The sequence below is a fragment of the Canis aureus genome, chromosome 18, assembly GCF_053574225.1.
Source record: "Canis aureus isolate CA01 chromosome 18, VMU_Caureus_v.1.0, whole genome shotgun sequence".
Classification (NCBI taxonomy): domain Eukaryota; kingdom Metazoa; phylum Chordata; class Mammalia; order Carnivora; family Canidae; genus Canis; species Canis aureus.
In genome coordinates, this window is record NC_135628.1 from 26820184 (window position 1) to 26839901 (window position 19718).

At 35.3% G+C, this 19718-nt stretch overlaps 1 protein-coding gene across 7 annotated transcripts in view; it reads left to right on the forward strand.

Moving 5' to 3' along the window:
* Positions 1-19718, forward strand: part of MACC1 (MET transcriptional regulator MACC1) — a 78116-nt gene that overhangs the window by 44572 nt on the left and 13826 nt on the right. For 4 of the 7 annotated variants that reach the window (XM_077856599.1, XM_077856596.1, XM_077856598.1 and 1 more), the window contains 2 exons: positions 2398-2586; positions 15646-16115. In XM_077856599.1, the coding sequence (XP_077712725.1) occupies positions 2398-2586; positions 15646-15858 (402 nt within the window). In that variant the 3' untranslated portion in view covers positions 15859-16115. Of the gene's footprint in view, positions 1-2397; positions 2587-14557; positions 14677-15645; positions 16116-19718 lie in introns of those variants that run through there. The other 3 variants (XR_013356779.1, XM_077856600.1, XM_077856602.1) reach the window with 3 other exon arrangements.

Here is a 19718-nt window from a genome sequence, read left to right on the forward strand (position 1 = left end):
ATCCCATAGTTGGTTAGTATCAGAAGTAGATTTGAGTTTGGTTCTAAAGCCACACTTAATACTATTATACTTTCCTAAATCAGTTATGAATGTGTGTGTGTGTGTGTGTGTGTGTGTGTGTGTGTGTTTATGTGGTCTGGTATAAAAGTTTGTGTGAATATGTATTTTGAGCATGTAGTAAATACCATTATAACTGCAAGACTGGGGCCCCCCGAGAGATGAGTAAGATTACAGAGGTAGGTTCATGTAGAGAAGGAGAGCTTTAATTGAGGTGTTGAGGTGCACATGGAGGAGAGAGTTTTTTGGAGAGGAATTTATTCTGAGACACTAGTTATAATTTAATAAATAAATAGTATATATAAAACATTTTCTTTCATTATTTTTATGATTCTACAGTGATACTGACGGGGTTAAATTTTACAAGCCCCAATATCCAGTTGTTCAATAGCTAGTTTTATGATGGGGTGCTGAATTCTCCATCTAGGCCATTTAGAGTCATTGGCTAATGTACCTGTGTGAAGCTGCATGTGCATTTTGCAGCAGCTCATTACATCTCATTACCTCTGCATTAGCTCGTGTTCAGCATGGACTCATGAAGGCTTGAATTGAAAATTGCCTTCTTGTTTCTCCTAGTGACCAAAAAAAAGTTATTTTTTGGCCAAATGGTCTGGAAGTTTAAACCTAATCATACCTGCACTATATTGGTGTATGCTAATTAATTGAGTGGCTTTGGTAACTAACTAATCAGTGCTGATGGAGAACACATTCAAGGGAATAGTTCCTAAAAACTCTTACTGTGCCTCAGTGGAAGCTTCAGGATTCCTGTGTGGAAGGGGCTTGGCCTGGTTATATGACCAGAAGATGATGAAGTGTGGAGTATAGAGAGACCATCTCTTGAAACTTTATTTGCACAATAAGTACATTTTTTGTTGAACTATATATTAATTTGGAGTGCTGGAAGGGAACTAATAAAGATAGTGGGTTCAAAAAGTAGTCCTATCTAGACATTGAGACTGGTTGTCCTTATATATTTGACACTTGACATTTCCTAAAGCGCTTGAATATCTGATTCAATTTTCACAAAGATAGGCAGCTAGAGAAGATGGTATTACCTCTGTATCCACTTTAAAAAATCATTAGACAGAGATGTTTTGTGATTTATCTAAAGTCCTTTGTGGAATTGAATTTTAAACTCAGATTTTGTAACTCCAAGTGCAGGTTTCTTTTCCATAAAACAGCAATCTGGAATAAGCATTGTTAAAAGTATTCCACGATTTACTAAAAGCACCTTCAGGGGCCTGCTGGCTCTATGCTGCTTTTTCCTTAGTTCATAACTCCTCACCATAAAATTAAGGACCAGTACAGTCGGTGTATAAAAACCATGGGTGGTCTTTCTAATGTTCTTATAGGAATGAATACTCTATGGACTTTACTAGTTGCCTTACTTGGCCATTCATTTTTACTTATTGTTTCGTAGTGATACATAAAGCTTTTAAGTGCTGTTAAGTGACAAGGCACTACCATACCTGTTTATTTGCTTGTATGAACAGGGAAGAGATATAGATAGACCTAATGCCATGTTTTAAAAATATATTCAAGGCAAAAGGAAACTCATAGATTTGCTTGAAATATACATGGTGATTGACAAAGCTCAGAGGCCTAACTAAAGAAGGAAGAGAAAGAGGGAAAGGAAGGAAAGAGAGAAAGGAGGGAAAAATTGATGGTTTTCCATTTTGCATTGCTGAAGACTAAGTTTTTTATCTTTAATACTCTGTGGTTTCTATTTAACGCAATTACACTGATGGTGAAGGGAGAGAGTTAATTTTCTAAGGTCATAAATATCAATAGCTTTGTTCAGAGTCGTAGAAGTATCTCATTTTTATGCAAGAGGAACTATTCTGGGAAGTTTTAGATCACATTAGGATGAAAAGTAGAATAATATTTACCAGCACTAGTGTGCTTATTCTTTAGAGAAATCCTGTAGCCAATTCTCTGGTAAGGAAAGGAATTATTTTTTGTAGGGTGAATAATCATCCCTGGGTTGATAAATTATAGACTTTCAGAATCTCAGGGTATCTTTGGAAGTGTCTAGTTCAACTTCCTCCTTTTCCAATTAGTACATTAAGAAACATTATTAGTTGAGTAGCCTACCCAGGGCCCTATAATTAGTCAGAGAGTTGGGCTTAAATCTCCCCTAATTTTGGTCTAGTCATATCCTCTGTACTTTGCTGGTTGGATTTGTTTAAAAGTAAATCAGCTTTTTGAATTTAGAAACCTCAAATATATATGTGGTGAGAAAGAGGTTGCCAGTTTCTAGAAAATATAATGAAAATTTTAACTTACAAGAGAAAGCCCAAATTAGTTGATTTTAACTATGATATGTAATTGTTGCTGCAGGCTCTGCTGAAGATGGATTGCCAAGGGTTAGTAGCACATCTCATCCAAGAGGCTGCTATTCTGACTTCAGCTGTCAAGCTTGGAAAAGGCTGGAGGGAACTAGCTGAAAAGTTAGTACGACTCACAAAGCAACAGATGGAGGCATATGAAATTCCTCACCGAGGAAAAGCTGGAGATGTTGCTGTTGAGGTAAGATTTGTTTGTCTAATTAAATAGTAAAAAAATTACAGACCAAGTAAATCAAATGTGATCAAACCTATACTACATACAGAGATTAAATAAGGGAGTGTCCTAGAGGATCCACTAACTGAAGTCACTGCACCCATAACCATCAACATTATCTGAATACACACATCGCTCTTTAAAGGCATCAAGAACCTTTAAAATATATTGATGTTTCTCCTACTGGATTGCATATTAACATGATCTTTGCTCAAATAAATGGACCAAATTGGATATCTAGTCAATCAGTAGGCAGGGCTATAAGAACTTGAGGCAGAGAAGAGATAAACTTTGAAGGGAGGAAATGGGGCCAAATCAGAATAAAGGAACAGGACATAATAGTAAGTATTTATCAGTCTTCAGTCATAGACTTAGTCATTTGTGATAAATAATGTTTGGTGACAAGCATTAAGGAGGTAGATAGTGCGGGGTAACTGGTAATGAGAGCCAGAAATATCTAAGAGTTTCATTGCCTCCTTCACAATTTTGTATACAGTAAGAACTATAGACATCAAATACAGAATAACAACACTTGGTATAAAGTAAATATTTGCCATGCAAATGTTGTTTTTATTGATATTAAAACAAATGTAAACTGTTACGCCTAAGTTAGATAAATATTTTCTCTATTTACCATAAAGAGAGTCCATTTTTATTGACTTAAATGAAACTATTCCGGTGACGAGCACATATAAAATGTCCTGTAGCTTTCTCTCACATGAGTGAAAGCATTTTCAAGATATTTCAGTTAAGAAAAAGTCATTTCTTTGATTAAAGGATGATTTGGAAACTATATTCCCCACTTCCTATTTGGACATAGAGCTGGGTTTTAATTTCTTGAGAAAATTTTCTGATTTTGAAGCAACTATGCCAGCTAGATGGGCAAAACAAGGCAACCTTTCCATGAAGCTTGAAGAGTCAAATCAAGTCAGTTGAATCCAAGCAGCTGCAGTGGAAGCTTCAGGGTTCCTAGAACCTGGGTGTCCAATCAAGACCTCCACTCAACAGACTCTTTAGCCAGGAGCATCCAGGACTTATTTCTCCCATATAGTCTACTTCCCCCTTATAGACTATATTTAACCCCATACACTAAAAAGGACATTACAGTCTACAAATCAGTTTTTGCTGAATGAGTTAAAGATAACAGGCCTTTAAGAAGGGAAAAAAGACATTATGCTGGGATATACTCTTCTGATATTTCTTTTTTTTTTTTTTAATTTTTATTTATTTATGATAGTCACACACAGAGAGAGAGAGAGGCAGAGACACAGGCAGAGGGAGAAGCAGGCTCCATGCACCGGGAGCCCGATGTGGGATTCGATCCTGGGTCTCCAGGATCGCGCCCTGGGCCAAAGGCAGGCGCCAAACCGCTGCGCCACCCAGGGATCCCTCTTCTGATATTTCAAAGAAATTGATTAAAAAGATGTCTAATTGTGATACCACCTCCTGGGATGCCTGGGTGGCTCAGCGGTTTAGTGTCTGTCTTTGGCTCGGGTCATGGTCCCGGAGTCCTGGGATCGAGTCTCCCGTAGGGCTCCCCGCATGGAGCCTGCTTCTCCCTCTGCCTGTGTCTTTGGCTCTCTCTCTCTCTCTGTGTCTCTCATGAATAAACAAATAAAATCTTAAAAAAAAAAAAAAAAAGAGATACCACCACCTGTCAGAATGGCCAAAACCCAGAACATTGATGACACAGAATGCTGTCAAGGATGTGGAATAATAAGAACCCTCATTCATTGCTAGTGGAATGCAAAATGGTACAGCCATATTGGAAAGCACTTTGGCTATTTCTTAACAAACAAAGTATACTCTTAGCATATGATCTCTCAATAACACTCCTTGGTATTTGCCCAAAAGAGTTAAAAACTTTTGTCCACACAAGATGTCCTTCTGCAAGTATATGGATAAATACACTGGTGCATCCAGATAATGGAATAGTATTCAATGCTAGAAAGAAATGATCTACCAACCCATGAAAAGACATGGAGGAATTTTAAATGTCTATTACTAAGTGAAAGAAGCCAATCTGAAAAAAGTTTCACACTATATGATACCAAATATATGACATTCTGGAAAAGGTAAAACTATGGACATAGTAAAGAGATCAGTGGTTGCCAGCTACCGGGAGGGAGATATAAATAGGCAGAGCATAGAGGATGTTTAGGGCAGTGAAAATAGTCAATATGATATCATAGTGATGGATGTATATCATTATACATTTGTCTAAACACAGTATATATATAACACCAACTCCACCCAAGGAGACTTTAGGTACTTATAATGTATCATTGTAGATTCATCAACTGTAACAAGTGTACCCCTCAGGTGGAAGCTGATGGGGTAGGCTATGCATATGTGCAAGTGGGAGATATATGGAAAATCTCTGTACTTTCCTCTCAATTTTGCAGTGAATCTAAAACTACTTTAAAAATAATTATTTTATAAAGTTGCCTAATTGAAAGCTAGACTTTTTTTCTTAGTAAGGCCTTATTTTAAAAAATGTTTTCTTGAGAATTATTTATCAGAGTGTTATTTATTCTCTCAGGTTTGTTAAGCATCTAACCTCTCTAATTGTGATTGTTTATATTTTGTCTTCCTCCAAATCTTGATGGAAGCCAACAAACAGCCTACTTGTCCATTATTCACTTTTGCACAGTCCAAATCACAAAGGACTAAGTCTATGTCTGAGTTTGATAAAATACTCAGAAGCAGGGAGGAAAATCCCTAGGTGTCCTTCTAGAGGTTATCATTCAATTTACTGTGGCTAAGGCTAACAAACACCACTCTGAACTGTGTTATTAAATGCTTGGAAAATTATGCATGGTCTATGGGCCTAAAGCCATTCCAAATAATCTATGGGAGTCTTTACCTCTTAGACCACTTAAACCAAAGGGTAGATGTATACTAATTTTCATTCCCTTGAAAAAAAATCCAATTGTACAATTTTTTTTCTCTCAGGAAGGAGTTGATTTTTAAATATGATCAATATACAAGTCAAAAAATTATTTCAAACCACACTGATACTAGTTCTGGGTAGGACATGCAGAGGGAAGGAACCAGCATCAGGGAAGGGAGATAACGAGGCCTGGCGGTTCCCATGTGGCTTCCATTTCCTTTATCTCACTTCTTCAGAGGGCACACTTTCCAACAGTTCCTCTCTATGTGTGCCAATGTCTACAATGGGGCTCTTTCACTCATTTTCCTTCTTTTTCAATTTCTCCCTTTTCCTTTTGTTCTATTTTTATTCTGTCTTAAAGACAGTTATCTGGCGCTTATTCTGGGCCAGGCACTATTCCAAGAGCATCACAAAAATTACCTTTATTTAATACTTTCAACAAAAACTTCTGGGGTGGATACTAATACTAATATATAGAGGTTAAGTAACTTGCTTAAACACCTATAGCTAGAAATTCATGGACCCAGGTTTGAAGCATGGGCTTTGATCTTAGAGTCCTTGTACTTTAACTATTATACTCTGCCCACCCACACCAAATCCACTGTGCTGTGGAGTGGCAGAACCAGGAGGTGTGGTCAGGACTGGGGGGAAGGGTGGTAAGGGGCTCCTTTCACTCTTTCTTTTCCTTTTTCAAGCTATCACATGATACTACCAAAATTTCACTTAGCATTTTTTATTCAGCTTCAATCCAGTTAAAGAAGAGATTAGTAATAGTATCAAATTTTTCTTGAGTACTTTTGGCCATTTCTTATTCTTTTATAAAGTTAAAAAAAAAAAAAGCTTCTCTCTGGAAATTTCTGAGAATGTCACTTTTTAAACTAACCATCTCCCTAAGTTATAAGAAATGTTACTCAACTTTTCTAATGAAATAGCATTTCCTACATAAAAGCAAAGCTACAAAACTTGGAATCTGTTTTTAAGGGAAATACGTTTGTCAGAGTATTTCTTTTGAAAGAAAATACATTTATGCTATACAAAGATGTTTAATCATTGCCAAGGTTTTCATGTGAAATTTAATGAAAATTGGTTGGAGTTTTCCTGAAGATAGATAGATATTTATTTATTTATTTATTTATTTATTTATTTATTTATTATTTAGAGCTTTAATTCAGAAAACAGAATCAACAAAATATTAGTAAAGTAGCTCATTTAAAAAATTTGGATTTTACAAGAGGAAATGCTGGAGATTTTAGGGCTAAGATATTCTCAGGTCTAAATTGGATATTCTTTACCTATCCTTCTGTGGATTAATAGTATATATGACAAATAGATAGCCACTATCTTCCATTGGCTTTTGCCTAACAAAAAAGACTATGCTCTCTCCATCTTATTCAGTAAGGGCACTTACTTATGAAGGACACTAAAAGGTCACTTCTTATTAAATGACCTTCTATCCCACTGGGCTCCACCTCAACCACAGGCACAAGTAGGTCTGTCAATGCTGATTTTTTAACTGTCCTGCCAGAATGGGCCACCTTGACTGTGGAAACCTAAGGAAGTCAATATTACTAATTGTAATATATTTTTATATCAGAAGCTACTCTCCCTATAGACTTATGACTGGTATGGTGTGTTTATAAGTCTTTTTGTAGTCCACACTCAATCAATGAGGATCTGATTCCTTGTTTTATCTTCTAGACATAAATTTGCCCCTCCTCATTTTTGACCAGCAGCTATAGTGTCCCAAGCATTTTATTTTAGGTCTAGATTTAAAATGACAAGTAGGTATTCCTCAAACAGCTAATTTTATTTGCTTTTATACATTAATTAAAATTCTATATGGAATTCTTCCTACTTATTTAGTATCTTTCCTCTGAATCCTTATTCTCAGTATTTAATTCGTCTATACATTTAACACGTTTACTAGGACTATCAGTTCTTAGCATTAGAGCATTAAGAGCTACAAAAATCACAAGCAGAATGAAAAATGTGTTTGTTTTTTTTCTCCCTAAGGCCAAGTTTTATTTGGCCTGGGAATTGAGATAAACTGTTGTTGTTGTTGTTGTTGTTTTTTTTTAAGAAGGGGTAGGGGGTATAGGAAGAGGGAGAGAGAGAATCCTAAGTAGGTTCCACACCCTGCACAGAACCCAACATGGGGCTCAATTTCATGATGCCGGGGTCATGACCTGAACCAAAATCAAGAGTTACTTGCTAAACTGACAGCTACACAGCCACCCCAAGATTTGAGTTGCTATATTTTAAGGAAGTATATGATTAGATACTGAAATAAGTGAAAATGAGAATAGCAATAGGTTTGCAATTTATTGCATGTTTACTGTGTGTGTCAGCTAATCATTATGAGCATTTTATTTACTCTATCTCATTTATTTTAACAAACTCTGTGAGGAAAACATTGTAGCTATTCAGTTTTCACGGTATGCTAAGGGTGAATGCATTTAAATTATCCAGAATTACATGGTTATTAAATATAGAACTGTGATCCAGACCCAGGTATGTTTTGACACAGTTCTATCCATATGCACAATTGATAAGTCCTTTCAGAATTAACTAATAAAAGGTCAAGTGGGAGGAGCTGTCAGAAGACACATCCTAGTTCTGAGGGATGGATAGTATTTGAATAATTGGAGAGGATTGGAAGGGCGTTTCAGTACTTTTTGATACCAATGACTTCTAGAGACTACTGAAGACAATATGTGGGCTGGAGGGAAGAGCATTTTAGTAATTACTGGGAGATTTGGTCAGAGATACATGTGTTTTGAAGTCGGTAGAGAGAGCCTTTAATGACTGCCAGAGCATAGTGGTTATGCTTCCTTGTCTAGATTCCTGTTCCAACTCTATCATCTACTAGCCCTATGACCTTAAGCAAGTTACTTGACTTTTCCAGGAATAATTTTTTTTAATTGCAAAATGAGGTGAAAAATACTTTCTTGCTTATTGGATACTTGGAGGATTAAATGAAATAATGTATGTGAAATATACATTACTAAGAGGAAGAGATAAATTTGACAACTGTGTGACATTGAATGACTTTGGAAAAGGAAATACAGTATAGTAATTTTTTAGTAATATAACTGAGTGTAACTATAGAAAGAATGTAGGTAAGGGAAAAGTCAGCAATGATTTCAAGGTTTCTCTTCTGAGAAAATGGCAGAATGGTAATGCATGGAAAAAATGAGAAAAAAATCTTGGCTGGTCAGCTTTTTTTTTTTTATGGTTTAACAACATTTCATTTTCCTTGGAAAATATCTCTTGCAAAAGATAAAAAGAATGTCCTTGAACTCTTATGGTTTTCTGGCTCACACAGTAAGTCCTGGATTCTGCTTACAGGTATGGCATTGTCCAGGTCTAGCCATGGTACTTAAATGTATAGTTTGCTGGGCTTTTAGAGTAAGAGCTATATTTATAATTTCTTTAAAAATGGGAAAGTATTATATGGAAATTTCCCTGCCAGTAGCAAAAAGTGTAGAATAATTTCTGAACTCTTCATTGTTTGCACTAGAGATTTGACACAGTGACATAATATTTAGATACCATAGTCTGTTTTGTATAATACTATAATGCTTCTTGCTACCATCTTTAATTCCAAAAAGATACTCAATTTTTTGAAATGATGGGATAAAGAAAAAAATGACATCATAGTGAAATTCATGGGGTAGCACACTGTATTCTTATGATCTTTGCTTTAATCCTACATTATGTATCTTGTTACATCTGAAAATCAAGTAGAAATAATAATAATCATTAAATATTATAAGGGTATCTTAAAATGGATTTAGAGACACCAATATTTGATTTAGATTTTAGATTTTCTTCATTAAGGCTTACTTTGAGGGATCACAAACAACCAGGAATTTTAGAAAACCGTAGTCCAGCTAAGTATAAGATTTAAATCAGCATTTATTAAAACTTCTTAATATTGAAACAAATCTGTGGCTATACTTTAATGAAATGAGCCTGGATTTATAGCCAGGTGACCTGAATTCTCTTACTGGTTAGTGAATGAGTTAGTGAGGTAGTGACAACAGCTCGTCCAGCAGGTTCTCCTAAGATGTTAGACTGAGTGGATGCACTAGCAAGGAATGAGTACTCTATCCTCTGGCTTATGCTTAACCCCTGATTTTCCAAGTGGTTATTCCTAGAGGAAACAGAGCTGGCTATTTCCAAAGAGACTTTTCCAAGAGAATCTTACATAAAGTTTTAACCAAGTACCGTCTCCCTTTGGAAGGAATAGGGACCCCTTGATATGTTAGCCTCCTTTCTTTTCTGAAAATAATGGTAACTTCATCTTCAACAATATTTAGATAGTTACCAATTACAGGTGATATAAGGCCCACTTGGATATTGTAAATGATGTACTGAATATAGAACACATGTAATAATCATTAATAAGGCAAATTTGCCTTAATATTTCTTCAGCTAATTATACTTAAAATGAAACATTGCTTCTATAGTTTTATGAGGAAAGTAGGTGGGTTATGAATCTTTTAATGTGGCAAAATGTAATTATCCAAATGTAGTTAACCAATTGCATTCTTTATGCAATTCATGTTTTATGAGCTAAAAAAAGACATAGAATGCTTTCCTCAGATCTGAATTGCTTTTATTCATGTTGCATTTCATTATCTAGAGCTTTATCTAATGAATCTTACTGGCTTCTGGGAATAAGCACTCTAAATTTGGAAAACTATTTTTTAAATCTCTATTCCTGTTTCATTTCTTTTGACATCTCACCACTTCTTTTATTGCTCTTTTACCTTTTTCTTTGTCCTTTAATATCTGGGAGATAAACCAAAGACATAATTCTTTTAGAGAAATGCTAGAACTTTGGAAACTGTTAACTTTTGATAGGTTAAATGCTTACTGATGCTACTGCCACTTATAGAGGGAGACCAAAACACATTTCTGAGAAATTAACAACTCTATGCTTTTGACAGCCTCATGCTCCTATTCAGAGATGAACCCATAACATCATAAAGTTAATATTAAAAAATATAAGAGTAGAGGAGTAAGAATGAGAACTGTGTGTCAAATAATTGTGATTGAGATGAGAAAGCTGAGAGAATTTGTTTTGTGATTAAGAATAGTTCAACAAAAACTCTCAGGAGCATGCTTTCCTTTTGATTTGTCTAAGCATTAGCGCAGAGATTCTGCATATCACCCCTTAAATCATAACACTGAACACAAGCAGAAGAACTATTTCAGTGGAAGAAGTATTTCAAACCACTGAAGAGATAGAAGATAATATAAACCTGGAAGAGACCTAAGCAATCCACAATCACTTCCAGCTTTTGGAGGACTTAGGTCATCCTGGAAAGAAATTTGTTTATTCTACTTATTTTTTTTTTCATTCAAACATTTCCAGAAAAAAAATACTTCATTTTCTCTTGAATTATTACTAAGCTGAGAATCCTTTGTGGCTTTCAGTGTGTATTTTTGGACATAATTTCATAAAGTCTGTAGTTAAATTAACATTTGCAAGTTCCCTTTTGTGTCTTTGCCTTCAATAGAATATGTTCACTTGCTGAGTAAGAGAAGTACAGTGACATAGAAAGAAATGCTGAGGAAATAAAAGTGTAAACATTTAAGGATTTGAGTCAAATGTCATATAGCTATGCCACAAAAGACAGCAACAACTGATGCATTGATGAAGGCTGGATTTTTGTCATGCTTTGTAAGGCAAATCTCAATATAGAAAAAGTTATATTTACCATACCTGACAGAGATTTGCTTATTTCTCTTAATAAAATACAATTTTAAAACACAGTTCCCCAAATTTAATATTTCTCTTTTCTGTCAAGGACATAATTATAGCTTATGCTTTTGCTCCCATTTCTTCTCAATAGTTCTTTTTTTTTTTTTCTTCTCAATAGTTCTTGATATTTGCCCTATTATGTATCTTAACTCCATAATAATTTTAGTATTTATATGTGTTTCTGTGTTCTGCCTGAAGTAAGTTAACTTATCTTCTTGAGTGTTTTATATATGCTACCTCCTTAATCTTCATCAATACTAAATTCTTCATGTCACTAAGTTAGGATTCAAACCAACCTCCCCGTTCAATTATAAAATACTAGTTTTTGCAGATTTTTTCCTTTTAAAAATGCTTTTATTTTCCACTGCTTCTCCTTCTCACTTTGTCTCTCTTCCTTTAACTTTGAAATTCCAAATGTGACCCACTTTTTCTGTGGCTTCTAGTTCCTTGGCACCTGCTCATACCTCCAGTTTGCCTCCTGCCACTTGAAACTGCCTTCTTCATGGTTACCAAAGACTTACTAATTGCCAAATCTCTGGATTTTCTCAGTTTTGCTTCATGCTTCCACATTATTTGATGTTAGAAGTAGCAGAGGGGGATGACAGAGAAGAGATGTCCTCAGCCAGTGGCATGCTGGCAAATGTTCAATAACTCTTCAAGGGAGAAAAAGCCCTACACTGTAGGGTATAACTTTGCCAGCTTCCATGGTATAACAACTCCTAACATTGATGACTTTAACCTCTCTATGTGATGTCACTGAACATGGAATTGGAAGGCTATGTGAACAATAGGCTCTGAGAAACTGCTGTGAGCTGAATGTCCTTTTTGGGATGCTATCAGTCCTTGACTTCTGCAACATGAAGTACCCCATTCCATTTTCTATTACTCTGACACCAGTTTCTCTTCATCTTTTTATTGCTTCTATTTCTTAGTTGTAATCCCTAACTGTAGACTTAACTAAGGGTTAAATTTTTCATCCCTTCATTTTCTTTCTTGGCATTTTCCTCCACTCTAATGCTTTCATCATCGCTTAGCATGAGTGTTGCTAAACTCTTGACTGTTCCCTGGAGGTCATATCTCTACTCCAATATCTTATTGAAGATAAAGATACTCCCTCCTTCACCTCATATGCAGTAGGGTTAAAGCTAGATTTCTTACCTTTCTCTCATCCCAAAACTACACACTCATATCCTATTAAAAAGTATTAAATGTAACTGTATGCCGGACGCTTCAAGAAGTGCTTTAGACATAAACCTGGAAATTATTATCTATATTTTTATTTTCTATATTATTATATATACTTTAAGGAGTGCAAAATTCAAAGCTCAGATACTTTGATTAATTTACTCAAATTGACCCATCCAACAGGGAACATAACTAAAGATGTTAACCCAGGACTCTGACACCAAAACCAATCTTTCTTTTTATTACACTGTAATGCTTCTCAGTCAATGGAACTATCATTTTTATTTTATAATTTTTATTACATTAAATTAAAATATGAAAGTAATTTTTTGAGTTTTTAACAAGTGTTAGTAGTGACCAAATCCTGTCTATTCTTGCATCAGGCCAGTGTTTATGCAAGTATCTATTTCCTTCCATGCTATAAGCTTCTAAAATCAAGCCATGCCATATTCACCATTTTATTCCTTTGTGTAACAAAATTATTTATAGTGGTAGCTACTCAAATATTCTTGATTTAATAAGTGAAATAATTAATTAATGAACAACAATGTATTTTGAATATATTCATTGTATTTATGCTTCCATAATGTTTCTATGTCATTTCTATTCAGAGCCATAAATGATGTTTTATATAGCAGATCAGGTTTTGCACTGAAGGAATATTCAGGTTTAGTTTGCTGAAAAGAGAAACAAAAATGGAATGCAATATATACTCATTTTAGTATAAATCGTGATGTTTACCATTGCCCTAAGCTATTGTACCCATTTCTATGTAGCTTATGGATTAGACTCCAGAGAATCCCCAATAAGTTTAAGGCAATATCCTTCCTTGCACTTCTGACTAATTCAGAGTAGTCCTGGGGAGTCCTTTTATACTTTCAGATGTCTTATTTAGGGTTCAGGCTCAGAAATTTCTCTGAATTGCGAGAGCTGACTGAAATGCTCTATCAGTAAAAATTGCCAAATGTGAGAGCGTTGTGTGGCTCTCTGCACAAGTGAGTAGATAAATGTATCATTGGACTTCTTCTGAATCTGTAGTTTCCAATTCCTGCATCACCTGGGTGTATTTCCTGCTTCAGACAGCACCAAGGGACGGCTGCCTGATTGAATATGCCTCAGGGCTTTTCTATACATAGCAATCCACCGTGCTGCTGCGGCAAGATATGTGATGCAGAGTTTTTCTATCAGGAAAAGCAGTGGAGCCATTTTGGCTGCCTCTGTGAAGTTACTTTGAATCTGCACACGTAGTAGTGCACAACCTGAAAATTACCCACTGCGATTCTTTAGAAAACATCTGTTTTTTGTGATACTATGCCATCATCTTGGTACCAAAACATCCCAGTTGCTATTTATCATAAAATATCTTCAAATACATCTTTTTATCATTCACTTACTAAGGGATTTAGCATAAAATCTTAGAAGCCTTTAGCTATAAACATCATGATTTTAAACAACATATGACATGTTGAAAAATAACGTACCAGCTAGTTGAGCATCAGGGAATTTTAAATGAATGCAATATAGAACTCAGGTCTCAAAAGCTTTTACAGAGAGTTTGTATATACTCACTACAGAATAGTCTACTTGTTTAGTGTGTCTTTGCATCTAAGCAGTCACAGGCAAGATTGAATCTGGCAAAAAGGCTCTGGTAATATGCCTCAACTCATCTACCATTGCTGAACAATTAGTGGTGACCACTAGGTTTGGTTTCAAAGTGAGTATTCAGAAAAATATATGAGAGGACACCCCATTCACAATCTATCAGTGATGGAAGATACCGTTCTTTATAAGCCAGGTTGGAGAGGGTAAAGCTTACCCACCAAAATCTGGGATCATTTGGGACAATGCATCATGACCACCTGGACATGGTAGAACTTTGATAATTATTTTCTGTTCAGTACCTTGCAGAATCAAGCTTCCTTAAGAGGGATGAAGATACGAGTGTTTGTGGTTTCTCAGGAATGCTAATTTGGACGAATAACATCAAACTATCTTTTGAGTTCAACGCCTAGCCTTTTATGTAGATTAAATTGAAACATAATGGAACTCTTTATTTAGGTCTTTCATTCTTTTAATTTCGATTGTAGAGTATATGAGGCCATCAAAGCAGGATGAAAAATTATATCCCAAGGCCCTACTTCATGTGCTACTACTGTGAATGGAGGCTCTACTTTAAGACGGCAACTTGCATAATATCGAGCTCACGGTCTGTGTTCCTGCATTTTGCAAGTGATAAAATCACAAATGAATTAGTTTAGTGAACTCAAATTAGTAGCAAGTAATAAAGTTTAGATTCTAAATATTCCAGTTATAAGTGCATGGTTCATTTTGTCGTTTTCTTAGAGGGAATTTATTTTAAGCTGGATGTGTTTCTGTGTGTGTGTGTGTGTGTGTGTGTGTGTTATTCTACAATTTGTCTTATTTGCTTGGTCTTTGTCTTTATTCTCCCTGAGACTGGTTGCCTTGGTTACCATTACATACATGCCTGAACATGAAGTTCCTCTTTGACGTCCATTTATTTCTATGGAAACAATGATGTCATTGGTATGGGTGGGTGCTCAGGGAAAGCATAATGAAGTACTGAATATTGATCTTTCTTTCGGTCATAAAGTGATTCATTAAATTACTTTTTAAATTAAAGTACTGTATTTTTGCTTTCTTTTTGACTTGATCATGAAGGTACATTTTTCCTTGTTTATAGACTTGCTCATATAAAATGACTTACTTAAAGCATTAAATATACCATATAGCTCTTTCTCTAATGTGTGGTATTGTAAAGCTCACCACAGATACTATTACAAGAGTCATTACCTTACCTTAAAAGTGTCTCAGAGAGTGAGAAGTTTATCTCAGTAACATCTAAATATCATCCAGAAATTTTGCAAGGAATTTTTATATTCAGATCAAAGCAATGAGTAATGTTTAGATGATGGATCAAGAAAAAAAGAGGCCCTATTTGTAGTCATTATTTTAAAAATCGCAAGGTTTAGAAACAGGGGATATAACAGGGAAGTGATAGTTACTAGAGCATGTTTTCTATGATATTAAGTAAATCTACATATAATTGGTATTCCTTTTTTTATCCTAAAAGGCTTTTAAAACTTCTTTTTTAAAAGCATCTATTTTCTTCTGTTTTACTTCTGCTCTACTCCAGTCTAATTTTTTTTCTTTATAGATGATGTGGAAACCTGCTTATGATTTTCTCTATACTTGGGGTGCTCACTATGGAAACAGCTACAGAGACATGTTACAAGACCTTCAATCAGCTTTGGACAAAATGAAAAACCCTGTGACCAAACAGTGGCGAGATTTAACTGGAGCTTTAATACTAATACATTCCTTAGAGTTTTTGAGAGCAACTGCATTCTCCACTTCTGAGGAAGTATAAAAATGAAGGGTGTGTTCTGGGGAGGAGGGAGAATGGTAGGGGGAAAATGTGTGTGTGTGTAAAGAATCTCATAAAAGTATTACTTGTTTTTTTCAAGTTTGAAAAAGATTTTTTTCCTGGTGAAAGCACAGCCTCACACAAAATCCAAGGGTAGGTCTTACAATCAAGCATGTATTTTTATGTATGTTTCAAATGCAAACATTAAGCTGTTGTATTGTTGAGAAAGGAAAATAAAACCCTCTGTCTTTTCAAAGTTACATTCAATTTCTTTAAGTTAAAACAAATGACTGTTAGCATAATTATATCACACAGATACCCAGATAAACTAGAGGCTTCCAGGGTGAACACTGGAATTTTACCAGTAGGCAGGTCAAGAGAGAGGAGAAGGAAACACATATTCTGTGGATAGGCACAGGACTACAATCTTTCGATATTTAATCTTTTTTTAATTTCTCAGTGGAGTTTGCTAACATTCTTCCCATTTTTCATCTGAAAAGACTAAGGACTGAGAAGACACTCAGGGCAATATAGCCAGTGTGGAGTTAAGTTTTCTGTCTGCAAAACCTGGTTTTATTTTTTTTTTAAATAGCACATAGCAAAATAGTAAAAATTAAAAATGCATATTAAAACTCATAGGGACAGGGTAGCTACTTCATTTTAAGTGAAGCTTGCTATACTTTTCCACTATATTTTGAAAGACTGCCAGAAAGAAATATGATTTATCATCAGAAATCTATTGTCTGCATCCATGAACTATAGTTTTCACCATCTTCTTCCAGTAACTTGGGACATAGCTAATCCTGCTTTGCCTGGATTTTTTCTTCAGGATCATAGTGCACAGTAGTTCTTTCACTCTCAGGGAGTTTTAATAAGAAAAATTATTTTTTAAAGCCTGATTTATCACTGTTGAGGGTAGCAGTCTCAACCACCCAAAACACTGATACCTGTGTGTGTGAATTTTCATGTGTTCATGCAAATATGTGTGTATGTGAGTGTGTTTGTCAGAGTTTTTCAGAAAGCTTTTGGAAAACAGAGACTATATAATAATTTAGTTCAGTACAAACGCTAACTGCTGGTGGAGTTCACAAAAAGATGGTTTGGGCTTACTCATAGGTTCAATCCTTTTGCCACCTGCCAGCGTTGATTTGTTTTGGACAGTCATTCATTTATTGTCATTTAATCAACAGTTGGAGTGTGTGTACCTATTCTGTGGCAGACACATAGATGCTTGAGGTTAATAATAGGGAAAGAAACATGATCCCTGACTTCAGTATTGCTAAGTGATAGAAACAAGCAACAATTTAAAACATTATACAGTTAAATGTAAAACTGAATCTGTAATAAGAGCTGCAAGGGACAGGCTGAGACCCCTTGGCATCTCAGCCTTATATGGAGGGCCATCACATGAAGCCAAAAGATCAGACATGTTTGCCCTGGGAAAGAAGTGATGAGCCTGAAGGAGATGGGGCATTGCTTCTAGTCTGGGAGGGTAAAAGAGGTAGTTCCTCCCTCAGGCAGAAGGGGAGCTTTGGAAATGCAGGGAGCCAACAGAAAGGGCCTAAAAGGGTAAAGGAGTGAAGGAAGGAAAGACACACCCTCAAAGGTAACATGATAAGCTGAATAAGGATTTTGTCCGGGGATCCTGAATAAAACATGTCCATTTGGCTAAAAAGTAAAAGCAGAATCTTTTTAGAGCTTTTAATCCACCTACCCAGGGGTATTTGTTATGCTGGCAAAGGTAATTTGAATTAGGTTTAAGAACAATCTTCAAGGCTTTCAATATTTATATTTGATAATAAGAGAACATAGCCTGCCCAGGGAGTTATGCACACACATTCAAGGACAGAATTTATTTTAGTTGAAAATAAATTCAGAGAGAGGGAAAAAAAATACAGTATGTAAGTTCAGGACACAATCATTTTTAGTGGTGATTTTGCTTTCTTTAGAACATTCTTGGAATCTTATTAGCATGTCAGCAAACCAGAGAATTTCGGGAAGAGATAGTACGGAATTAATAACTGGGTTTTTCCAGGCTCTAAGATCTGAGAAGACAGAGATCTTGTTAGCTGATTAGGGTAGTAAGATTAAACAAATCACTTCAGGTTTATATCACATCATGTGTTGTGACTGTGGCTGGGAAGTTTAAAAAGAGTTTAAAAGATGAAAAACATGAGGTCCAACTAAAGGATGAAGCAATGGCTTAAATATTAATATATACAAAGATATCTTATATTCTTATAACAAATCCTTCCAGAGGAATTTTAAATCCATGTACAAACACTCTGTTCTTATAAATATATTCTAATATTTTTATAAATCACTTCTACTTTTCTGATTTTTGTATTTTTCTTCCTATAATGGATTTCATAATCAGGAAAGATTAACTCAGTAATCTTGAATTGCCTTTAATATTTGGCAGCAAATCAAGGAAATTAATAAGGCACTTAAATCCCATCCTTGACATCATTAAAAGCATCAAAAGCCATTAATCTAAAACTTCTTTAAGCATTTCGGAAGTGGAAATATCATAGATAGTTCTTTCAGTACCTCGGGCTTTTTCTCTAATGATGCATTAGGATGAGATTTTAGTTCAGCTCTCAGCTTGCAGTGTAACAATTTTTCTATGTAAGCCACTGATCCTCCACTTCCTCTGTTAAAGCCTTAATATGAAGACCAATTAAGGAGGTGCATGCAAGAGTGGATAATTAACTGTTCATACCAATAATGGATACAGCACACTTTCATGTCCTGTAATGTAGAAAATACCATATGAAGTTTTGACCTTGGGGATAACTACACTTCTGGAAGGAGCAGCATGTACAACATTAATAGATGGCATTAGTCTAAGAAATGTCATTGCTAATAAACAGGTTTGAATATATGATATGAAAATACAGTAGGAGAAAAAGGAAATACAATAGGGAGAATACATTCACATCATACCATGCTATAATTAGAAGGTTCAGAACTTGAGTTTTCATGCTATGCTACTGTAAATTATATTTTCTGTAATTTTTTCAATGTCTAAGGAATATATTTGGGATGCCTGGGTAGCTCAGTGGTTGAGTGTCTGCCTTTGGCTCAGGGCATGATCCTGGGGTCCTGGGATTGAGTCCTGCATCAGGCCCCCCACCGAGAGCCTGCTTTTCCCTCTGCCTATGTCTCTGCCTCTCTTTCTCTCTCTCTCTGTGTCTCTCATGAATCAATAAATAAAATCTTAAAAAATAAAAGTCTAAGGAATATTTGAGGCAATATAAAAAAAGGAGAATAATGAAAAATTATGTTGCTAGACACTTTTCTAATTAAAATAGATGTTTTCTTCTTATTCCCACATAATTTCCCCCTCTTCTATGTGAAGTTATTTCCCATGTACTGCTGTGTAGCTTAGTTAGTGAAGTTCCAAAGATCATATATTACCAATATGCTAGGTGCGGTTAACCCAAAGGCATTCTTCAGAATAAAATAATTGTTAAAAGTTGTTTTCTTGCATATATATTAGTCCACAACACAAAATAAAAAGCGATTATGTGTACACAAGAAACTTGAATTTGTGCAGGTGTAGCATCTGTTGTTTATTTCATATTCAGCATCAAGATTTCAGTAAGTGTATAAATTTGTGGCTTCTGCATGTACTTTTTACATTGATTTTCTCTTTATGTATAGCTAAGCTTATATAACCCAGAACATTTTGAACCTAATAGCTTTGCAATTCTGAATAATAGTGTCAGTTCATATATGAGGGAGTGTAGGAGAGATCAGTACTGAATAAAAATTAGTAGTGCCAAAGGAGAAAAGTCCAGAGCAAGTACTGCTGTTGTGGTAGTGAATACAAGAGGGGCTTCCTCTGTAAAACAGCAGTC